Source organism: Brachyhypopomus gauderio, chromosome 3 (genome assembly GCF_052324685.1).
Source record: "Brachyhypopomus gauderio isolate BG-103 chromosome 3, BGAUD_0.2, whole genome shotgun sequence".
NCBI lineage: Eukaryota > Metazoa > Chordata > Actinopteri > Gymnotiformes > Hypopomidae > Brachyhypopomus > Brachyhypopomus gauderio.
Window position 1 is genome coordinate 7,612,883 of NC_135213.1, and position 19,765 is coordinate 7,632,647.

A 19,765-nucleotide genomic window follows, 5' to 3' on the forward strand; every position below is an offset into this window, starting at 1 on the left:
TTTTCTCTTCACTGAATGACAGACCCAGTTTCTTTCAGGTCCCCCCCCCCCCCCCCCCCCAAACATCTTTCCGTCTGCCTTTCATTCTTTATTTGTTTGCTGCAATTCCCCTTGTCCCTGCAGCGGGCAGCTGCTCAGAGGCGCTGGCCAGGGTAAGACCCAGACTGCTGTGGCCCAGAAGACCGGGGTTGCCAAGACAACTGGCCCAGCACCCCTGCTGTTGTCACTCTGCTTGTGTCGCTCAGTCATTGATTACCTCCATCTCACCAGCTCGCCACACGCAGCACGCATTGTTCTCCATAGCCACATTCACGGGGGTTTTAACACACTAATACACCCGGTGTCTCTTCCACACACATCCGCGCAGCGACGATTAAAAGGCAGATAGGCACACACAACACAAACAGGAAAAAGATACAAAGCCTAACACCTCAAATGCGATTGCCTTTTCATGATTTAATAACAAAAGATTCCATACGTAAAGCTACATTTGAGTCTTAGAGACCATAATAGAGTAAGAAATACATTTAAAATACAATGAAAATTATGTTCACACCATCTGACATTGTGCAGTGTAGCTACTACATATTTTAAATACAAAACATTAAAAAACCAAATGAAGACTCACGTTATTGATATATAATCTTACTAACTGTGCTCTTAATATTTGAACTAATTCATTTGCATTTGATATCAACGCTGTCACAACGATCAGTAGCCAAACAACTATTGCGAACGATCGTGACATTCTTGAGGACCACCCAAATATGACATGATATAAACATCATCAAGTTTGTTGAGTCGGGAACCATTGATATCTTGATCATATATAACACTGAATAAGGCTAGTTCATCAGACGACACAAAAACTGATGACTACTAATTAAACATTAAGACTTCTGTCCAATCAAATCCAACTGAGGACTGGACCTTGGGCAGGATAGACTTAGCGCTCCACACTCTAAACTAGAGAGTGGAGGTCTTTTCCTTAATCGCTTTGCTTCGTTTTGCAGTTTCTGTCTAATGTAGCCCTTAATCTCTGCATCGGTTTTCCCAGGAAAGAAATATTGGACAGTTCCTGTAAGAAAGATCCAGACATGGAATATAATGAATTGACATAATCTAACGGATGAACATTGTCCCCTGGCAGGGGTAAACAAGGCACTCAGAATAATCAAATGTCAGTTTTCATGTTTGACAGCAAAATAATAGCTATTATGTACAAACCTATTAGAGTAGGAGCGCTTATTTAGTCTTTTATATCATACAGAACACAGCAAATACAGACATGACGTGACGTGAACCTTTGTGAGAGCCTTCTGAGACCTCAAACATGAGCTAGTGTTGATCCTACCTCTGAAGCAGCGTTGAAGTCAAAGAGTTACTTACTCAGTATGGCCTGGACTTCCTCAGTGGGAAGAGCAGGTTTGGGCTGACCCCTCTTGTTATACACCACCCCAGAGATGGAGTGAGAGGCCAGGCAGTCTCTCTCGTAGAGTCCACGAAGTAGATCGTTGGTCAGCTTCTGGGCAGTGGTGCCCGTGTTACATCTCTCCAAAAGCTCGGGAGTAATGAACTAAAAATGTAAAATGTTTCCTTTTTTTCTATTGTGAAGAGTACATTTGGTCGACGTTATAGATTAAAAGAGTATTATAACATCAAAAACAATACTACTAATAATAATGCATTAATTTGAACAATTGAGCTACCTCTGTGAATAGTCCATCCCTGCTGGACGACTCCTTAGATATTTGTGTCACAGACTCCTGCTTGACCCACTGCCCATTCAGGACACTTGGGATACACAGTCGTGATGGCATCAAATCATCCATTTCCATTGGCACTCTGACAGTGCTGGGGGAGAGTGGGAGAGAGGGCGTATTTTCCCCATTAGGCCAGACCTGGGTCTTCTCAATCAGGGTCTCTAGGTTTTGGGCCAGTTTTCCACATGCTGGTGTTAAATAAGAAAACAAATGTTAGACATTTTTGTGACGACGAGTGGCATGCCTTGAAATGTGCCTTTAAAGCATGCAATGGCGAACATTACTTCAGACCGTGCAGCTGTATCAAGCACAAACACTGAAAAAGGAACATGAGTTTGTATACCAAATCACGAACCTCTTTATACATCAAAAGGGGGCAAAAAGAAAGAAGCAGGATAGAAACAACTAAATCATGTGACCTGTAAGGCACCTAAGTTGTTCCTTCAAGCTCTCCATTTCCCTCTGCATGCACAGGACCATGGCGATTAGCTCCATCTTCGAGTAGGACTGCAAGAAGTCAGCCTCCTGCTGGAGGACACCACAGCACACACGTCTCCCACACGTCACCAATCACACGTGCACAATGCCGCGCGCACCTGTGCTCTTACCTCGGAAGTGGCGTGACCGTCAGTAAAGTTGTCTGCAGGAGACCGGTCCAGCTCGTATCCCTAAGAGAGGCACATAACAGACAAACTGTCGCTCCGAACATCGCGGACACCGAACGAAGTTCTAAAGCACATTGAAAAAAAGTGAATTTAAAAAATACAACTTTAAAAAAGTAACTTTTCAAGCAGCAGCACATCAGCAAAATGATGGCGGAAGATGATAATGAGGGGGTTTTAATAGGGTGTTGATAGGCTGAGTGAAGGATGCACTCATGGACCATCTTCACCCTTTTGTTCTCCATTAGAGAACCGGCATGGCTGCCTGCCCTGCCACACCACTGGGGCTGGATATCATTGCATTGTTTTTGGTGTGTGTGTGTGTGTGTGTGTGTGTGTGTGTGTGTGTGTGTGTGTGTGTGTGTGTGTGTGTGTGTGTGTGTGTGTGTGTGTGTGTGTGTGTGTGCAACAAAGTACAAGAGCGAACAATACATTATCCGTTTAAGATTACAGTCTCGTCACGCTTATAAACCTCTCAAATCATAAAAGTGGGATTCAGTCGTTCATCTCAATTGGTCAAATTTCCCTAAAATAAAAAAATAAACACATATTAGCAAAAAGCCCAAACCCTTAAATCCAACTTCTGAAGACTCGCAGCTGCTGATGAATGTTCCTCTCTTCTGTCTTTGGCAGGATACATTTGTTTCCTCCGTTTCTGCAGACCGTGCTGTTGGACAGTCGGTGTGACTCTAATGATTATTTTCAGATATATATCCCAATAATAGCAACAAACAAATAAGCGGGTGTCGCGAACACTTCAAACGTTTCATTTATATCTTACACAGAATTCATCCCGTGTTTGTTCTTCCTCCTCGTCCTCTTCATTCTCGTAGTCAAGAATTCGCTTGGCTTTTGTTTTCTTTCTCATTTCTCTCCCATGATTTTATTTGCGCTCAGAGAAACTGCCCCTTCTGCATAATCCACACCGCTCCCCCTCACCAGCAAAAAACTATCCCTTTCTCCGCTTTATGCAGAATATAAAAAAAACACGATCTTACACAGAAAACTATGTTGTTCGAGATTATTCTACTTTAGTTCCAACACTTGGCAGATCCATGGACAAACCGAGAGATGACAGGGGACACATTGGAGCAGACGCACCGGAGCGTAACGTGGCACAACCGCGGCTCCATCTCTTTCAGAGCTTGTGGGAGATCCTCGGTGATCAACAGGATGTGAATATGATTTTACTGTCGATGTGATGTGCGGAATATTTAATATTCGCTTTAAAGTGCCAGTGACGTGTGTTTCCAGACGGGTTTCGTCCGTACGTTTATACTGACTTTTGCCTGCGTGTTGGGTAAGTTAGATTCGTCATGAATATGATCTAGAAACCCTCAGGGCGTCAACAAATAATTAGTAGGAGATGCAGGCCTGCTCATATATGTCCCACTGGATGGCAAGTTCACTCTGGACTGCTTTTAGACATGTTAAAAGTGAGAGAAATTAGCCTATAATTTAACGGCATTAGCCCATAAAATCTGAAGACTATTAATGATCGTTAATAAAACCTTAACTGTAGCCTGAAATTGTGACTGTTGTCTGTTCTTGAACGTTTTGCCAAGAAATTTGCATCCCAAATATATATCAGCTGGACCAATATTAGTTCAACAGTTCCAGTATTAGTTCAAAAATAATACTGGAAAATGCTGGTTAATTGATGAGTGTAAAAACACACACACATATACAAAATAGACCCTTCAAGCATTCTAAATTGTTTAATACTTAATTGGTCAAAAAATAATTTTGAACAATCTCATGAGTGTGAGGACCACCTTGAAGCTAAATTAAAGCAATAGCCCTTATTATATTCAATTATATCACAAACCAGGTAGATTTAATGATGCAACATTCATTCTTGGTAATATCACAGTTACCCAGACAAGATGATGAATTTGCAGTGCTGACTTTCATTAGACTAGTTATTACCCAGTTGAGTTTATAATCCCCAAGCACTGCGCTAACGTTGTTGACCCCAGCAACAACTTCAACAACAGTCTCTAGGACGTGATTTCTCTTCAATATAAGGTTGTCTCATTGTCCCAGACTCCAGAATAGCTGAATGGATTTATTAGATCCTTCTGGAATAATGTTGATAAAAGTGGTCTCCCCATTATTACTCTTATCGTCACTGCAAGCCTGTTACTTAAACTAACAACATTCTATTTGCTTTGAATAAGTACTTGCTCTAAAATTATCTAAACACGTGACGCTATCTCAATATGCTAAATGAAGATATGACTGTCTAGAATGTTGTCTACATAGCTTTTCGCTGAAGGGTAAGAGACCAGTTTTCATAACCTTGCTTTGCAATTCTCCATTAGAGAGAATCAAAAGAGGAACTGAAGGAATTTATATGCCCCCCCCCCCCCCCCCAATTATGTGCTTTTGTAAGTTTTATAATTATTTCTAATTCTCTACTTTGATGTTAATGATGACCTGCGTATTATCATTTCTCTCAGGTTGCTAATCCTGTTTCTGGGAATTTCTGTAATCAGTGTTTTATACCATGGTACACTGTGTGTCTGCGCATGCCAAGGTCAGACGCTGAACTCCTAGACGCGTCTGGTCTGGGCCTCTAACACCTCACTCACCCTGTTATCCCCTTCTGCACTGCTCCACTCTCTCTACGTAAGCTTAGATCTTCTGCTGTGCAGTTAGACTGATGTTACACTCGCTGTCTGATACCAGAAAATGCTGAGCTGAAGATACTCCAAAACATCAGTACAGATCAATACAGTTACACACACACACACACACACACACACACACACATATATATATATATATATATATATAAATATATATAATGTAAGAAATTGTGGTGAAGTACACAGTGTCCAGAGGTACAGGACATTTTGGACAGAGGTCCTTCAACAGCTGGTTCCTCCTACTAAGAAGCACTTTGCTTGCACAGCTGATGAAAGCGTCCTATCTGAAATGTGCTGTTTCTCTGTATATCAGCAGTTACTCACCTGGAATGTTAGTACCTGTTCTAGATGTACACAAACGACCACCCACAAGGGCACATTCACATTATCTTAATCATTTAAAGTCCCCAGTCAGGAAATACTATACCCTGCAGGCCACTTCTGAGTACTGCATCAGGTGAATAAAAACAAATGTGTAAAAACCATCACCATCTTGTAAAAGCAGATTTACTGTCCCAGGCGGCCAAAGCTCCGATATGAATGGACAGTTCTTAGACTTGTAAAACCCTTCGTTTAAGGAGAACAGTTACTAGGAGCATTTAGGTTGTATTGCACTTGACTGTCCAGGCAAATTGTGGCTGTCATTCCTGATCAAAAAGCTCAGGTCAGTCACTGAATGGTTATTAAACAGTCTGGAGAGACATGCAGCTTGTGAAAATTATATTCTGTCTTTGATTTGCCCAATCACTAATATCCCTTCCCAGTCAGTGTTGATCAAAACATACAATATGTTTGCACATCTGTTTCTTTGCTATTTTCCACATTTTAGAATATTCGTAAACATATCAAACTGAATCAATGGCAGATTTGTATATTTTTGAAGGAGTCATCTGAGATGTTCTTACAGAATTCTTGAAAACTTCTATGAGGGCCAAAGTTTCTAGAATAAATGGTTTTTAAGCAGAGGATGTACAAAAATCTATAAAAATAAATTCTAACATAAGTATCAACAATTTATATTTCACTATTTACTGTGTAAATATATTTCAGCATTGATTTTCAGATCAAAATGTACGTTATTAAGGTTATTAAAATCTAATCAAGGGTGTCAAACATGTAGGTGCCAGTATGTATACTGTAGCCTGTCTGTTGCCATGCACAGTTTGGGAGATATCTTGTACATTGTTCCTCATTTGTCAGCTTTTGACCTTAGAACCACAGCTGACCAAATATTATTTGGCTAGTTGACCATTCTCATCACAGCAGTGACACTAAAATTGGTATATATAGCTGGTGTTGCTAGAGTTTTTATATGTATTAGTTGGTTAGCCATTAGGTTGAGAATTGCCTGGCAACCCAAAATATCCAGCCAGATGAGTAACACTAATTGTTATTTTCTGGGTTAAATGATGTATTATGCTTTTGTTTATTTAGTTTGTTTGTGTAGAACTGTCTGTAGCCTGTCCATTAACTGTAAATTAATCGCTTTATTTACACAGATGTTGGGAAACACTTTTGAAACTTCAATCTCAGGCAGTCTTAAACCCTTTCATTCAGCACTTCGCAGACTGACAAACTGGTTAACTTTTCAAATTTTAAAAACAAGACAAATAACTTTTTAGCCGTTTCCCCCCGATGCTGCAAGTTGAGAACACAACACCAAAATATTTTCACACACGGGGGGCGGGCCCGGTGGGCTCGTGCGTGTCTTTCGTCTGATTAATGGTCTCCTTTAGACCTGCGCCCTGGAACATTCTACGCATGCGCACTGCCACAACACGCTCTTCTGACAGGGAACTTGTCGGCAAAGGAGAAATTCTGCAAGTCATGGTGGGCCGTGCAAGACGAGTGTGCTATGAAAACTTTAGGGTAATCTATTGAAACAAGTTACTTTTTACGTTAAGTAATTGTTGGATGTTGCCAGTGACCAAGAGCAAGGCATTTAGAGCGTTTTAATCAGTAAAGTCTTCATACGTAAGTATGAAATAAAGGTTCAGACAACTATGTTAGCCGGCTAGGCTTAATGTCAGGGAGATAGCGAGCTAGCTGTGGAAGTTGCTAACTAGCGGGTTGTTGTAAATGGTGAAAGTCTTCTATGTCAGTGTGACGTTGTAAGTGTTTTGAACCATTTAGAAGAACCGAGTCCTGCGTGCGTCCTTAATCGTCACACACACATTTATAATTATTATCGTACAAGTTGTTTTCATTTATTTGTCGTTCCCAATACAATCCCGTAAAGCCCGCCTCCGAAACGCTCCCATTGGCGCGGACACGAAACAACAAGCGCGCGTGAGTCTTCGACGTAGGCCGTGACTGGATCCCGAACCCGTCAGTCAACGTTGCGCCACTTGTTGCTAACGTTGTTGCCGAACGCCCGTAGCGGAAGTATGGGAGAACACTTCCCGGATGTGAGGCGAATAATTCGTTCCTCGTATGTTTTAAACGGCAGACAGGCGTCTGGGGGGGATTATGTCGAGCAGAAATTGAGCGTTATACGTTCACAGCGTACGTGTGAATACGTTTGTACGTGTTGTGTGGTGGTGTTCTGCTGAGTGGTGGGGTAGTGGGGTGATGTCTGTGGGAAGAGAGGGCATTCACGCTGCTAGCTGTGGAGCTGGACGTTAGCTGCACAACTTCACCCTCATCTGGACGCGTTGATCATACATCTGCATCTGTAATGTTATACTAATGATTATTTTATCTCTTTTGTGCAGGCTGGAGAAGCTTCGAAGAGTGCTTGAACCCTAAATGGTGGATCTAAGTGTGTTTTTAACAGTAGACGGCTGAGGGCTGGGGAGCTGTCATAAAAATATTCTCTGCATTTTTGTTTTTCGTTCATATCAGGCCGATGTCTGTGTGAAAAGATACCAGTTTTTTCTATTTTCTTTACATTTTTACTCCTTTTATGTGTTTTACGATACACATACTAGTTTTCCAGCCTGACCCTTGTTTGTGTTCGAGTTTTGTTTTTGCTTTTTTTTTTTTACTTTCATTTTTGTTTCCTTTGCAAAGAAATGCTTTACTTGAAAAAGTACTTCACAGAGGGTCTGATTCAGTTCACTATCCTCTTGAGTCTCATTGGGGTACGGGTGGACCTGGACACCTACTTAAACGGTCAGCTTCCACTACGTGAAATCATCCTGGGCCCTAGCTCAGCCTACACCCAGACCCAGTTCCACAACCTCCGTAACACCCTGGACGGCTATGGCATCCATCCAAAAAGTGTGGACCTGGACCATTTCTTTGCCATTCGTCAGCTGCTGAACCAGGTGCACTCTCTGGATCACCTGCGTGTCCCTACTACTGAGCTGAGTGCTTGGCTGGTGCATCGTGACCCTGAGACTGTGGTGTCTGCAACCAGTCAGTCCAGTCCCAGCATTGCCCTGGACAATGGGGGCAGCTTGGAGGACGTGAACAACCCCGAAGCCTCTGCCATGAGAGGGGCCGGCAGTACTTCTGAGACGACCTACAGCCTTAGTGGAGAGGACAGTTTGGGTGCCGTGGCCCCCGAGATCAGCCAGGGACAGGAGGACCGAGAGGGCAGTGATGATCTTTCTAAAGAGGTACGGTATTCAGTCATGGTTTACAAAATCTGTAGCTTGTTCTTTTTGACGTGATATTGTTGGTATGTCTCAAAAATGAGAGTAATTTAGCTGCATTTTGACAGTGACTTGGAAAGGGTGTGGCTACTACTGTCGTTTCCCCATTGTGGGGGATGTGTGTATCTAGTTTTCTAGTATATCTCTAAATGTAAGACTATGAATGTTGTCTGAGGTTTGTCGCTGTATTTTGTTAGATTTTGATTATCATATGCAGTGAAGAATATCTGAGATGGTGGGCTTAAAAAATGCAAATTGATGCTGTGCACATTGATGTGGTCGTTTTGAGTAAATCTTGTATTTACAAAACATTTTTGGTTTTTAGAATTGGTGTTTAGAATTTATTTTTAGCTAAAGCAGCTGCAAAATATCTAGAGGGCATCAGAGCTAATACTAATCCATTCACAGAACTAGGTCAGTTTGCTGCAACTGATGATCAAAATCCAGGAATTTACAGTGTTTATGTGATGGCACAATATTAAAAGTGCTCAAAGTCCATGCAGAAACTAAATAATACTTTGACAAAATACACTATTTTATTGCCAAACTGTAATTTCAAAATTGGCTTGCCCTTTACTGGAAGGTCACTCACTCTTTTATCGATACAATAGGACTGTGAGGCTTTCTGTAAAAAATAAAAACTCATATCCTGTAAGATTTTTTTTCTGCAGACTGAATAAATAAAGTTTTGCGCATTTTATAGAGTCTAGTGATGTATAGTAGTACTCTAATAGAAACAGTACTGTGGGGCAGCATTTACTCCTAAACCACCTACTGCTCATCACATCTGCCTGTTTTTTCATATTTCCAGACGTCAGACGTGACCGTCATTGTCTTCTTTCTTGAATTACATCAGACACACAGAGCTTCTATCCCATCCTCAGTAACCGGTTCTCAACTGTGTCATGCGTGTTTTCTCCAGGACATAGACCTTATAGATATTCTTTGGAGGCAGGATATTGACCTCGGGGCTGGACGTGAAGTGTTTAACTACAGCAGCAGACAGAAGGATGGTGAGGCAGAGAAACCTAGTGAGGAGAACGAAGAGGCGAACGTGCAAGAGGAGGAATGGAGAAATGGCATTAATCTCCAGGAGGGGACGAGCCTGACTGTTGTGGATGGGGAGACTGGAGAGAGCATACCTGAACAGGTAACAGCACATCTTTGGTTTGACATTGGCTTGCATATAGAATTAACAGTAACGATAATAGATACCACTGATATTACTGTTACTCATTATAGTTAATACTATTTTAGCATGGGGCCAAGCTGAGACTAATTCCTCATTCTCAGTAAAGCCCCGCATGTTTAAAAACTTCAATCAATAACAGATCTGTCAGATCACCTGAGCTTCTGAATGCATGTTTTAAATGTACGAGGATAAACCGCAGACGTTCAGCATTATGTCAAGAGCTGAAGATCAACATTTTTGATCAAATTAGTGCGATTAGTTTTAAATGTATGGTGTAATAAAGCTTTAAATGCTGAGACACCTATATGCAGACACACGTTATGGTTTTAATGGTGGGTTTCACAGAAAAATCCAGTTAGATTATGTCCCAGTGTATTTGTATATATTTAAAATTAAATCCAATCCAGAGTTTATTGGTTTTATATTGTAATTAATTAAAAATCACTTATAAATCTAAAATGTTTTCATAAATATGTAAAACGGAATATGTACTAAAAGGGTGTATAGTGAAAGATGCAAACTATGTAAACAAAACGTATAATTAATCCTGTCCGCATTTTGTGAAAGGTTTTCTGTACATATTAAGTAGGAACAATTGAACCAAGCCTTTTGGGGGGGGAGGAGAAGGAATAATCATAAAACCTGAAGCAGTATTTAGAAAATGTGTTCACCAGAACAAAAATAAAAATATTAATATTGAAAATATATTTTTAATGTTTTTCATTTTCACTCAGGAAGTGGAAGTACAAAATAAGTAGCATGAAATTCCAGAGCATTTTTCAGCCCATGGCTATCCTTTCTGTTGATTTTAAAATAAATGATTTACTGAAGAAAAAAAATCTGAAAAAACCAGTAGTGAAACTGAAAGATTACCAATTCTCAATTAAGCTGTCAATTTAACATATGCAGAACATACCAAAGGGTGTTGGTGGAAAGGACTAGAATGTTATTGGGAAAGTAGATTACTATCTGCTGTAACTGCAGTTTGACCTTGCCGATGCATTGACTTCTCTGTTATCTGTGACTAGCTATCCAGCCTTGGAGCACAGACCTCAATGTCACTGCAGGAATGTTTGAGGCTTCTAGAGGCCACATTCCCTTTTGGAAATGAAACGGAGGTACCTTCTTCATTAGATACAAAACCCAAGTTGGATTTGATTCATATCATCCAGCTCAAATGATTTTGACAATGTATAGTCAGTTATAGCAGTGTTTTGTTTTTTTCGCACACCTTTTTTTTCCAAGAACGTGATGCATGACGTTTGTGTTATGTTTTCCATTCTTGATTAGTTCCAGACTACACATGCTACCCCAATTGAAGATGTTCCTTCAACATCTCAGGGGCTTCCAGCTCCTACACCCCAATCTGATGCTCCTCTGGATCTAGAACAGCAATGGCAAGACATTATGGCCATCATGGAATTGCAGGTTTGTTCCATCTCTCTCTAAATAAACATGAGGAATAAATAAATTTATATTGTGAATATCCCAGAATCGTGCTTGATCTATCTAGCTCTCACAGTAATTCACCCCTTTTCTAGGACATGGATGTGAATAATGCAACAGAGAACACCATCATTAACAATAACCAGAATAACACCGCTGCTAATACCACCCAGTCGAGCACAATGGCGAGTTTTGGTCTTCCACGATCCAGTCTCATCAACCAGGACGTGAGCCTCCACCAGGCCTCCCTTCCCAGCTGCGGCCAGGACGTCCCCGCCCTATTCAACCCAGATGTGGAACCCTCCGTGGGGCAGCGGTCTGCACTGCTAAGGCTTGCCTCCAGCAATTCCTCCAACATCAACTCAACATTTGGAGTCACTAACCTCACGGGGCTCTTCCTCCCACCCCTGCTGAACAGTACGAACAACCTCACCTCCGTCTCCGCGTTACCCGACCCGTTCACCACCCTGCTGGAAGAGTCCATGCTGGATGAAATCAGTCTTCTAGACCTGGCCATGGAAGAAGGATTCAGCCAGGCTCAGGCTTCTCAGCTGGAAGACGAGCTCGACTCAGACTCGGGCCTTTCCTTGGACTCCGGCCACAGCCCCGTGTCTCCCAGCAATTCGGAGACCTCCTGTTCCTCCTCCGCCTCCTCTTCCTCCACCTCCGCCACTTTCTCAGAGGAGGGGGCGGTGGGCTACAGCACGGATTCAGAAGCGGCGGCGGCCGAAGCCGAGGAGGGGGCCGTCGGGGGCTACCAGCCCGAGTACAGCAAGCTGTGCCGCATGAGCTACCAGGACCCCTCCCATTTCCACGGCTTGCTACAGATGGAGAACGTTAATCACAACCACACGTACAATCTACCGCTGGCCTCGTCCTACCCCGAGGAGTCTCCGCTGCTGGGACCCTGCGGCAAGAAGGGCCGAGACAAGCAACTCCAGCAGACGAAGCTCCAAGCGCCGAGAGATTTCATCGACAAGCAGTCGAGCCGCGACGAGCGCCGGGCCAGGGCCATGAAGATCCCCTTCTCCAACGAGAAGATCGTGAACCTGCCCGTCGAGGAGTTCAACGAGCTCCTGTCCAAGCACCACCTCAGCGAGGCCCAGCTCTCCCTCATCCGCGACATCCGCAGGCGGGGCAAGAACAAGATGGCGGCGCAGAACTGCCGGAAGCGCAAGCTGGACACCATCATCAACCTGGAGCAGGGCGTGCAGGACCTGAGGCGGGACAAGGCCCGGCTGCTGAAGGAGAAGATGGAGTTCCTGCGCTCCATCAGGCAGATGAAGCAGAAGGTGCAGAGCCTCTACCAGGACGTCCTGAGCCAGCTGCGGGACGAGGAGGGCAGGCCGTACCCCGCGGGCGAGTACTCCCTGCAGTACGGCGCCGACGGCAGCGTCCTCATCATGCCTCGAAGTACGGCGGCCGAGCAAGGCCGCAAGCCCGACAAGAAACAGAAGGACAAAAAGAAGTGAGAAGCTCGGTCTGCTTCTGTCTTAAGTTGCAAAGGCCCTACCACCAATTAAAAGAAAAAACAAAACAGATTTTTAAAGGGTGGAAGAAAAATGTCCTTTTTTCTTTGAGAAGATTCTAGCAAGGATAAGAAAATTGCACTCAGTTAGTGTTCCTGCATTAGGTTTTCTTCCTTTTTCTTTCTTTGGTTCAGAGGTTTTCTCCAGAAAACAAGTTTGGAGCAGAAGTGCTTTTCAAAGTGATGATTAATCATTGTTTTACTTGGAGTATGAACAGAATGAACAAAGAGTAGGATGGAGTGAATCGGTAGAGTCTAAAAAGAGTGACGGGGGCAAAGTGCCACTGTGGAGGACACTGACAAATTCCTCATCTGGCTGGACCTTAATTTCAACCAAGGTCCTAAAAAGAAAATGAAACACAGGCATGTTAACCTTGGAAAGGCTGTTAGGATCCTGTAGTGTGCGAGCAGACCCTGCTGGCAATCCCGTGTTGCCAAAGAAGAACGCACTTCTTTCTGAAGATGGTGGAAAAGAGACTGTAAGTTTGGAACATGAGCGTCCGAGGTGTTGAGAAACCAAAGGCGGAAAGAAGCATGCCAATACTAACCAAAGGTTGTGTTGTGCGTTTCTGTTGTTCAAAATTCCGTCATGGTGATTACTGGGTGTACCTTAGCCAATGTGTTACACACACACACACACACACACGAAAACAAGCAAACAAAATGTCATTGGACATTTAAAAACAAAACCCAGCAGGGCTTCTGTGGATATTAAATGCCAACAGCCATGGACCTGTGAAAGTGGAACAAACCGAAGTGGTAAAGAATGTGAATTCATCCTTAAGACTAGAAGGAAAGTGTGAGATACAGAGTATTGAGTAAGGCTGCACACTGCATTGCCTAAAAATCTGCTTCAGTGCTCTGCTCAGTGCTGTAAATCACCTCTGTAGCTTAGCTATAAGCTCGGTCTTTAGCAGTCCTTGTCTGCTGGCTAGAGGGTGAAGATGCCCTCCATGCTTTTCATGGTCACCTCCCATGTGCATAAACTTTTGAATAAGATTGGGGGGGTGGGGTATGTAGGTCTGAATTCTATCAAGAGTGATTCACTGCTTACAGCAACCAGGTAATGACCATCCTGCAAAAAACAAAACGACAAAAAAAAAAAAAACCCAGAAAACTGTACAGAGTTAAGCGAACTTCAACTTGAGTCTGCTTTTTAAAGTTCATTTATGACTCATTACTGGACTACTGTGTTGCTAAAGTAACAGGAGCTAGCTACAAAACATTTGCTTTCTGTTGCAGTGGTTAATTTTACAGAAATTAGTTTTTTGTTTTTTTTGTTATATGCTCTCTTTCTGTTTTGACTATGATAAGGACAATGAACAAGATACTCGTACTCTGAAATATAGTTAGAAGGATTAGTTCACATCATTTAGAGCACGGTTCTGTATTAGCTGCGTCAAATAAATTTGATTGAACTGATGTCATGTAAATGTGTGGAGTGAGCCTCTGTCACTTTTTCTAAAGCATTTATTTTCTTTTACACGTTACTCCCACTTGAAAAACGCTCAGAACACTACAGTTTCTCCTCTTTAGTTCTTGGGGTCACCTGGAGAGCTAAAAGCTGATCATCAGGTACCACAATTGAACTGGATCATGTGTAAATGTATTAAACATTCTTTAGAACTATCCAGGAGACTTGCATAATTGTGAATTATAATCTCTTTAAATGGGGGGGGGGGGCTTCAACACCTAATAAGAATGCTTAATGCTCCATCAAACTTGTACATCTCCATAGTCCATTCCCTCCAACTGGTTCCCGTCGCGTACATTTACACTGTCCACGTATAGCCACACGGTCCTCTCCACTTCTGGTTTGATGCAAAGTGCAATATGCAGAGGAAAAATGTCACTTAATCTCTAAGAATTGACGAGAGAAACAACTTTAAGATAAATAGGATTTTGACTACATAAAAGGAAAACAAAATGCATTATTTAAATAATTATCAGGCATGGAAATCGTGCTTAAACTATTTAGGTCACAGCTATGTACTTCAAATTCCTGGTCTTGTGCTATCACTACTAGTCGTCAGGCACTGTTTTTGTTTGTTTTTATTTTTGTCTTGATTTGTAAGTATGTTGATTTTTAACATTTTGTCCTTTGTTTATGCACTCCTACACCTGCTTTGAAGTTGGTTCTTTTGTTTGTTTGTTTGTTTGTTTGTTTTTAAGATTTGCTGGCAATCTGGAATTGTTCCCTTTGTTAATTAATAAACTTTTTTATTTTCAACGGTGATCTGTTGCCTTGTGATTATTAAGTTTGTCATGTAAAAGAGGCTGAGCAATGTTGCTTTGTGAAAAACCTTTATGTTCAAACCTATGCTCTTTACTCTTTTATGGAAATACTCAAGGATGAATATATGTACGAAACACTGTGGTGTTTTACCTGTTGAACATTGGACAACCATCCTAAATACAGACTATAAGAACTGCTCATGCACCAATTCAAAAACATAACATTCAGAGATTTACTGGCAAAAAACTAAAACAAGTATGAGTACATCAATCCTACTTTTATTAAACTAACAAAAGTGGTTTTATATAAAACAAACTCAAGGTTACACAATAATTACATAATTCAGAGAATTGGCAATTATACATTAAAGACTTAAAAGGGAGAGTTCAGCAAAATCAGACCAGAATTAAAAAATCTAAATCAAATTTAGCATCTGCCTGACCATACCCCATTCCTAAATCAGGCAGCATTGCAGATATCATTTAGACTGCAGTATGAAAGTGAACAAAACATTAACAAATAGTCTTGCACTGAAGATGCCTTACAGTAGTTGGCGTCTAGGGCGACTGGCATTTTTTCCCCCTAAGCACTTGATTTAGTCATCACTCACTATAAGATGGCAGTTTTTTGGGACATTTAATTTTACATAACATAGATTAAGGTACTGATAAGAATCTAAATATGTTCCTTACTCTCAGTCCTGCACTTAGTCCTTAGTAATAAACGCCATTGTACGGCAAAGACATCTTACCTCTGACAGGGATTTACACTGATGGTATACCCAGTTGGAGCACCACAGAGAAAGTCCCATGAGGACTACAATACTCTTCTGTGAGTCACTCTGGACAAGAGGACCTGAGGTAAATGGGTGGAACATAAAAAACAATATCTGAAAAGTTTTAAGTTTGATCTTTTTTGGTATTTATCTGACTTACTTGATTAGGGATTCCATGATTCCAGGCACCCAAACGGTGATCCCTCATAGCACTGCAGTGTCTATACCATGATATTTTGTTAATTTTCATAATCAGTCAATTTTTATATATTACAGTCATTAGTGATTCATTAGTTAACCATATCAGTGTTAAATCAGAGAGAATGAGAGCGTTTGAAGCTCTTGTGTAAAGACGTGTCTGTATTTAGGTAATGGATATTTTGTGTATTGATAGATATACAGATATATAAATACTTTATTAATCCCAGAGGGAAATTCTTGAGTTCAATTGAGTATAACTAATTTCACAGTTCTAGTGCAAACCAGACTTGGCTAGTCAACTACTTTTAAGGTAAGTGGGAAAATCTGGTTAATTTCAGACTTTGCTGAACTGTCCCTTTAAGGGGATACAATGAATGAACTTGACAACAATACTACATTTGCTCTATGATATGGTAAGCAAGATTATAAAAGTAATTCACCAAACTCTAAGTATGGATGCAATGTGCAAATATATTTACAGAATGTTGTCAAGAATATGGGCTCAGACAGTGGTAGCACCTATAGCATGACCAGACCAATGATTTATGTTTCAAATTCAAAACTGTTTGCTGGTAAGAGTGAACATTCACAATTAAACGTTATCCTACATCTCAAACAAACCACTACACTTTAGACACAACTCACGGCCAAGTCTCAAGCAATGTGCCTGCTTCTCCACCACGGCCTTTCTAGATACACTTGAGCACTCATTGGTTGGTTTTTTGGCAAATGTATAAAAATGTAATCTGTTTTTCATATCTTAGTTAAGGCAGTAATGTATTTAATTAGTCAAATCTATGAAAAATCCAGGAATACATTAAAATGAGCTATTTTGAAAGTGTTTTGAAAGAGAAATGGCCAGAACTGTAATCTACACAGGTTCTAGGACACACTGTGTGAATTAAGACACAAAGCATCTGCCTATGACAAACTGCCCAAGTAATCAGAATCACCTACCTGTAACCATAATCAAGGAATGAAAAAAATGAAGGAAAAAAAACAGTAGTTGTATACTGAATACATTAATCTACAGTATCAGTGCCATGACTAAAATATACCAGAGCCTATGTAAATTACAGTTACTGCTGCTTTGTTGTTTAAGGTGTTGATCAGTGGTATTTCTGCATATTTTACTATATGTACTGCCTAATTATGTCTAAAAATAAAACTGCATTTCAATGACCACCTTTTATGGTAAGTATTCCCAATAACTCTGTTTGCTTAGTTTTTCTCATCCTTCTTCTCCTCTTCATCCGTGGGGTAAGAATGCCAGGTGAGGCGCTCCTCGTAGAATGAAATGACGACTTGTGGGCACTTTACATTCGCCTCCTTGGCTGGTACCAGGTCTGCCTCATCAGAGTTCTTCCTGTGCATATGGAGAAAAGCAGAAGAAGAAGAAGAAAGCGATTAACCACCGATCTGTTGTTCTCAAGTCGCCTGTCTTGAGATAACTAGATTTCTGAGTGAAACTGCACAGGGACTGGACGCTCTAATCCAGCACCTGAATTAAACCAGTTTAGAAACAGGCATCCAGTTCCATACACACCATTTCATGAGGAACATGAGTTCTCCGCTCGAGTCTGTAGCACCAATAATCCTCTCAGGATCCAACCCACGAGCAAAGCCTCTGAGTTTCTCTGGCTAAATTAGATGAACGGCAAGTAAAACACGGTTTAGCCCACGTAGGCAACTCGGTCTCCGAGTATGTCAAAATGCACTTCCCTACCGAGGTAATGAAAACGGGGTGAGGGACATCTCTGGCCTGCAGAATCTTTACCTCGTCCTTGCGTTTCTTGGGTTGGCTCTCCTTCCCGTCTCCCTCCGAGTCAGCCCGGCGCTTGGCGCTCGACTCGTTAGCCGTCCTCTGCGACTGCAGGTACTCTGCTATGAGATCTGGGCAGTCCAGGTTCTCCTCAGGTTCCCAGGTGTTGTCTTCACTGGAGATACATTCATACAGAGCACATATCGCTGTAAATCTCTCAAAATGTGTGAACACAAACTAGTAATGATATGCCACAGATACTAGGTTTGGTAAAAACTAAATTCCTGACTCAAGGAAACAACCACATATGCATTGAACCACTGTTTGGTATATTTACTCAGAGAAGCCCTTCCACTTGAGGAGATATTCGACTCTTCCCTTCACAACTCGCCGATCCAGCACCTTCTCCACAACATACTCCTCTTCCTCTTCCTCCACCACGTCGTCCACTTTCTTTTTATGTTGTTTCTTTCCACCTGTTGACGGCTTGATCTCAGTCTGAGGGGGAGGAGCTGTGAGCAGAAGACAGTGACAGCGCAACAATGGACACTGTTAGAACTATCCTCTGTATGCTGCAATCAAAAATAATGGACTTGTTAAATACAAAGCCTGTCAGCTTAAATAAAATACCAAACCTTCTGTAACTGCAGGAGCCTCGACCGGTGGCTCTGATACTTGGCTCATATTCACAAAATATCTTAAAACCTGGAAATACAGAAGAATTTTCAATAGTCTAGACGTACTTATACTTGAGTCTTCAGTTCTGCAGTTTAGAGTTTTACCACAATAACATGCGAGTTTTTCATTGAAACACTAGGCCCTTCTTGAAATTATTTGGGTATGCAGAATCAAGATTAAACCTCAAATATATTACTGTGTGGCCCTCTAGTTCCACAATTGTCACTTTGGGTGTAGTTATTGATCACTAATCAGGGTCCTGGTGGTGCAACATCTTACTCTGCTCAGTTCCAAGGAGAATCAAACAAACCTGATCCCCCTAAAGTCAACCTAAAGATCTCGTGAAAACAACGAGACAAACAATCAGAGGGGACTAAATAAAATATGGTCTACTGTGGACCCTTTAGGGTCGCCAAAATATAGCTGCAAACTCAAAACAGCAGCATTCATTAGGCAGCTGCATGTGAGGGCTCTGTAATTCTACAACGCATATATCTCGAACACTACATATTATTTATTCAGAACATCACAAGTGCATCAAACACTACCGTATGTAACGTTTATAATCCCTGTAGGCCGGATTCACGTGTTATAAATAAGAAACATCAGAGTAACGCGAAACGGTACTTTCTCGCAGGAATCCTATGCATGCTCCGCCATGTTGTATTTTCTGCTACAATGTAAGGTTGAATAAACGTGGGACTGGATGGATCATGTGTGCTGCACACACTGCAGCTGCAGGAGGGATGTTACACCCCGGCTGCGTTACAGCCGCCACCGGTAACGTTCACACTCGCACCAACGGCCAACGCGAACCACATCAGAAGGACGCGTAAAAAGCATAAAACACTTACTTGTGGCTAATTCACCTGACAAAAGATGCTGCGGTAAAACCCAAGAACGTATACTAAGACCAGAATTAAACGCACATCAGAATTGAACCGCGAAAGCCCAAGTGCTGGATACTGACTTTGGGGTTTTAGTGTGGATCAGTTACAACAACAACATGGTAGCAGCTGCAGCGCCACTGCGTCTCAGCGCAGGCGTCCTGTGTGCCTCCTCTACCCACCACAACAGCTTATTCACCAGCTATCACCGCCCTTCACGCATATAATATTATAAAACATATATTTATATACAGATATACAACAAAAATGTCGTTCCCTTGGGCTATTGTTCGCTTTCTCCTAACTCGATATCGTAAATATTTAGTCACTAAACAAACGCGGGTTGTGTGTTCCGGTTTCCGCCGGGTAGTGGCGATAGTGAGGC

The 19,765-nt window shown here is 41.8% G+C and overlaps 3 protein-coding genes across 10 annotated transcripts; 1 reads left to right on the forward strand and 2 right to left on the reverse strand.

Moving 5' to 3' along the window:
- Positions 1-422: 422 nt before the first annotated feature.
- On the reverse strand, positions 423-3,730 carry LOC143510164 (BEN domain-containing protein 6). Of its 4 annotated transcripts, none has more exons than XM_076999220.1 (7): positions 3,207-3,729; positions 2,994-3,092; positions 2,372-2,431; positions 2,183-2,288; positions 1,710-1,951; positions 1,390-1,576; positions 423-1,078 (listed from the first exon to the last, which is right to left on the reverse strand). In XM_076999220.1, exons 1-7 carry the CDS (start codon positions 3,291-3,293, stop codon positions 891-893), a joined length of 969 nt encoding a protein of 322 aa, XP_076855335.1. In that variant the 5' UTR covers positions 3,294-3,729; the 3' UTR covers positions 423-890. The 4 variants fall into 4 exon arrangements, with proteins under 4 accessions (XP_076855335.1, XP_076855337.1, XP_076855336.1 ...); XM_076999219.1 differs by having other exon boundaries at positions 424-1,078; positions 2,183-2,291; positions 3,207-3,725; XM_076999222.1 differs by lacking the exon at positions 2,994-3,092 and having other exon boundaries at positions 3,207-3,730.
- A 3,067-nt stretch (positions 3,731-6,797) lies between these two features.
- Positions 6,798-13,983, forward strand: nfe2l1b (nfe2 like bZIP transcription factor 1b). 4 transcript variants are annotated; one of them, XM_076999227.1, is made up of 6 exons: positions 6,798-6,945; positions 7,791-8,639; positions 9,598-9,825; positions 10,896-10,985; positions 11,158-11,295; positions 11,409-13,983. In XM_076999227.1, the coding sequence occupies exons 2-6, from the start codon at positions 8,091-8,093 to the stop codon at positions 12,783-12,785; spliced, it is 2,382 nt and encodes a 793-aa protein (XP_076855342.1). In that variant the 5' UTR covers positions 6,798-6,945; positions 7,791-8,090; the 3' UTR covers positions 12,786-13,983. The 4 variants fall into 4 exon arrangements, with proteins under 4 accessions (XP_076855342.1, XP_076855345.1, XP_076855343.1 ...); XM_076999228.1 differs by having other exon boundaries at positions 6,873-7,050; XM_076999229.1 differs by lacking the exon at positions 6,798-6,945 and adding an exon at positions 7,414-7,581.
- Positions 13,984-14,310: 327 nt separating this feature from the next.
- On the reverse strand, positions 14,311-19,734 carry cbx1b (chromobox homolog 1b (HP1 beta homolog Drosophila)). 2 transcript variants are annotated; one of them, XM_076999241.1, is made up of 6 exons: positions 19,348-19,734; positions 18,451-18,520; positions 18,153-18,327; positions 17,831-17,990; positions 17,600-17,694; positions 14,311-17,419 (listed from the first exon to the last, which is right to left on the reverse strand). In XM_076999241.1, the coding sequence occupies exons 2-6, from the start codon at positions 18,497-18,499 to the stop codon at positions 17,275-17,277; spliced, it is 624 nt and encodes a 207-aa protein (XP_076855356.1). In that variant the 5' UTR covers positions 18,500-18,520; positions 19,348-19,734; the 3' UTR covers positions 14,311-17,274. The 2 variants fall into 2 exon arrangements, with proteins under 2 accessions (XP_076855356.1, XP_076855357.1); XM_076999242.1 differs by lacking the exon at positions 19,348-19,734 and adding an exon at positions 19,042-19,291.
- Between the last annotated feature and the right edge of the window lie 31 nt (positions 19,735-19,765).

Bases quoted from the DNA above. Each gene is read 5' to 3' on its own strand.
- LOC143510164 (XM_076999219.1), bottom strand. From the start codon at position 3,293: ATGAGAAAGAAAACAAAAGCCAAGCGAATTCTTGACTACGAGAATGAA. The intron at 3,093-3,206 runs GTAAGATATAAA...ACTGTCCAACAG, and splicing joins AAACACGGGATGAATTCTGT to CACGGTCTGCAGAAACGGAG. The intron at 1,577-1,709 runs GTAGCTCAATTG...TTACATTTTTAG, and splicing joins GGGATGGACTATTCACAGAG to TTCATTACTCCCGAGCTTTT.
- nfe2l1b (XM_076999227.1), top strand. From the start codon at position 8,091: ATGCTTTACTTGAAAAAGTACTTCACAGAGGGTCTGATTCAGTTCACT. The intron at 9,826-10,895 runs GTAACAGCACAT...ATCTGTGACTAG, and splicing joins GAGAGAGCATACCTGAACAG to CTATCCAGCCTTGGAGCACA. The intron at 11,296-11,408 runs GTTTGTTCCATC...CCCCTTTTCTAG, and splicing joins TGGCCATCATGGAATTGCAG to GACATGGATGTGAATAATGC.
- cbx1b (XM_076999241.1), bottom strand. From the start codon at position 18,499: ATGAGCCAAGTATCAGAGCCACCGGTCGAGGCTCCTGCAGTTACAGAA. The intron at 17,991-18,152 runs GTAAATATACCA...ATGTATCTCCAG, and splicing joins AAGTGGAAGGGCTTCTCTGA to TGAAGACAACACCTGGGAAC. The intron at 17,420-17,599 runs GTGTGTATGGAA...CCATATGCACAG, and splicing joins CTCATGTTCCTCATGAAATG to GAAGAACTCTGATGAGGCAG.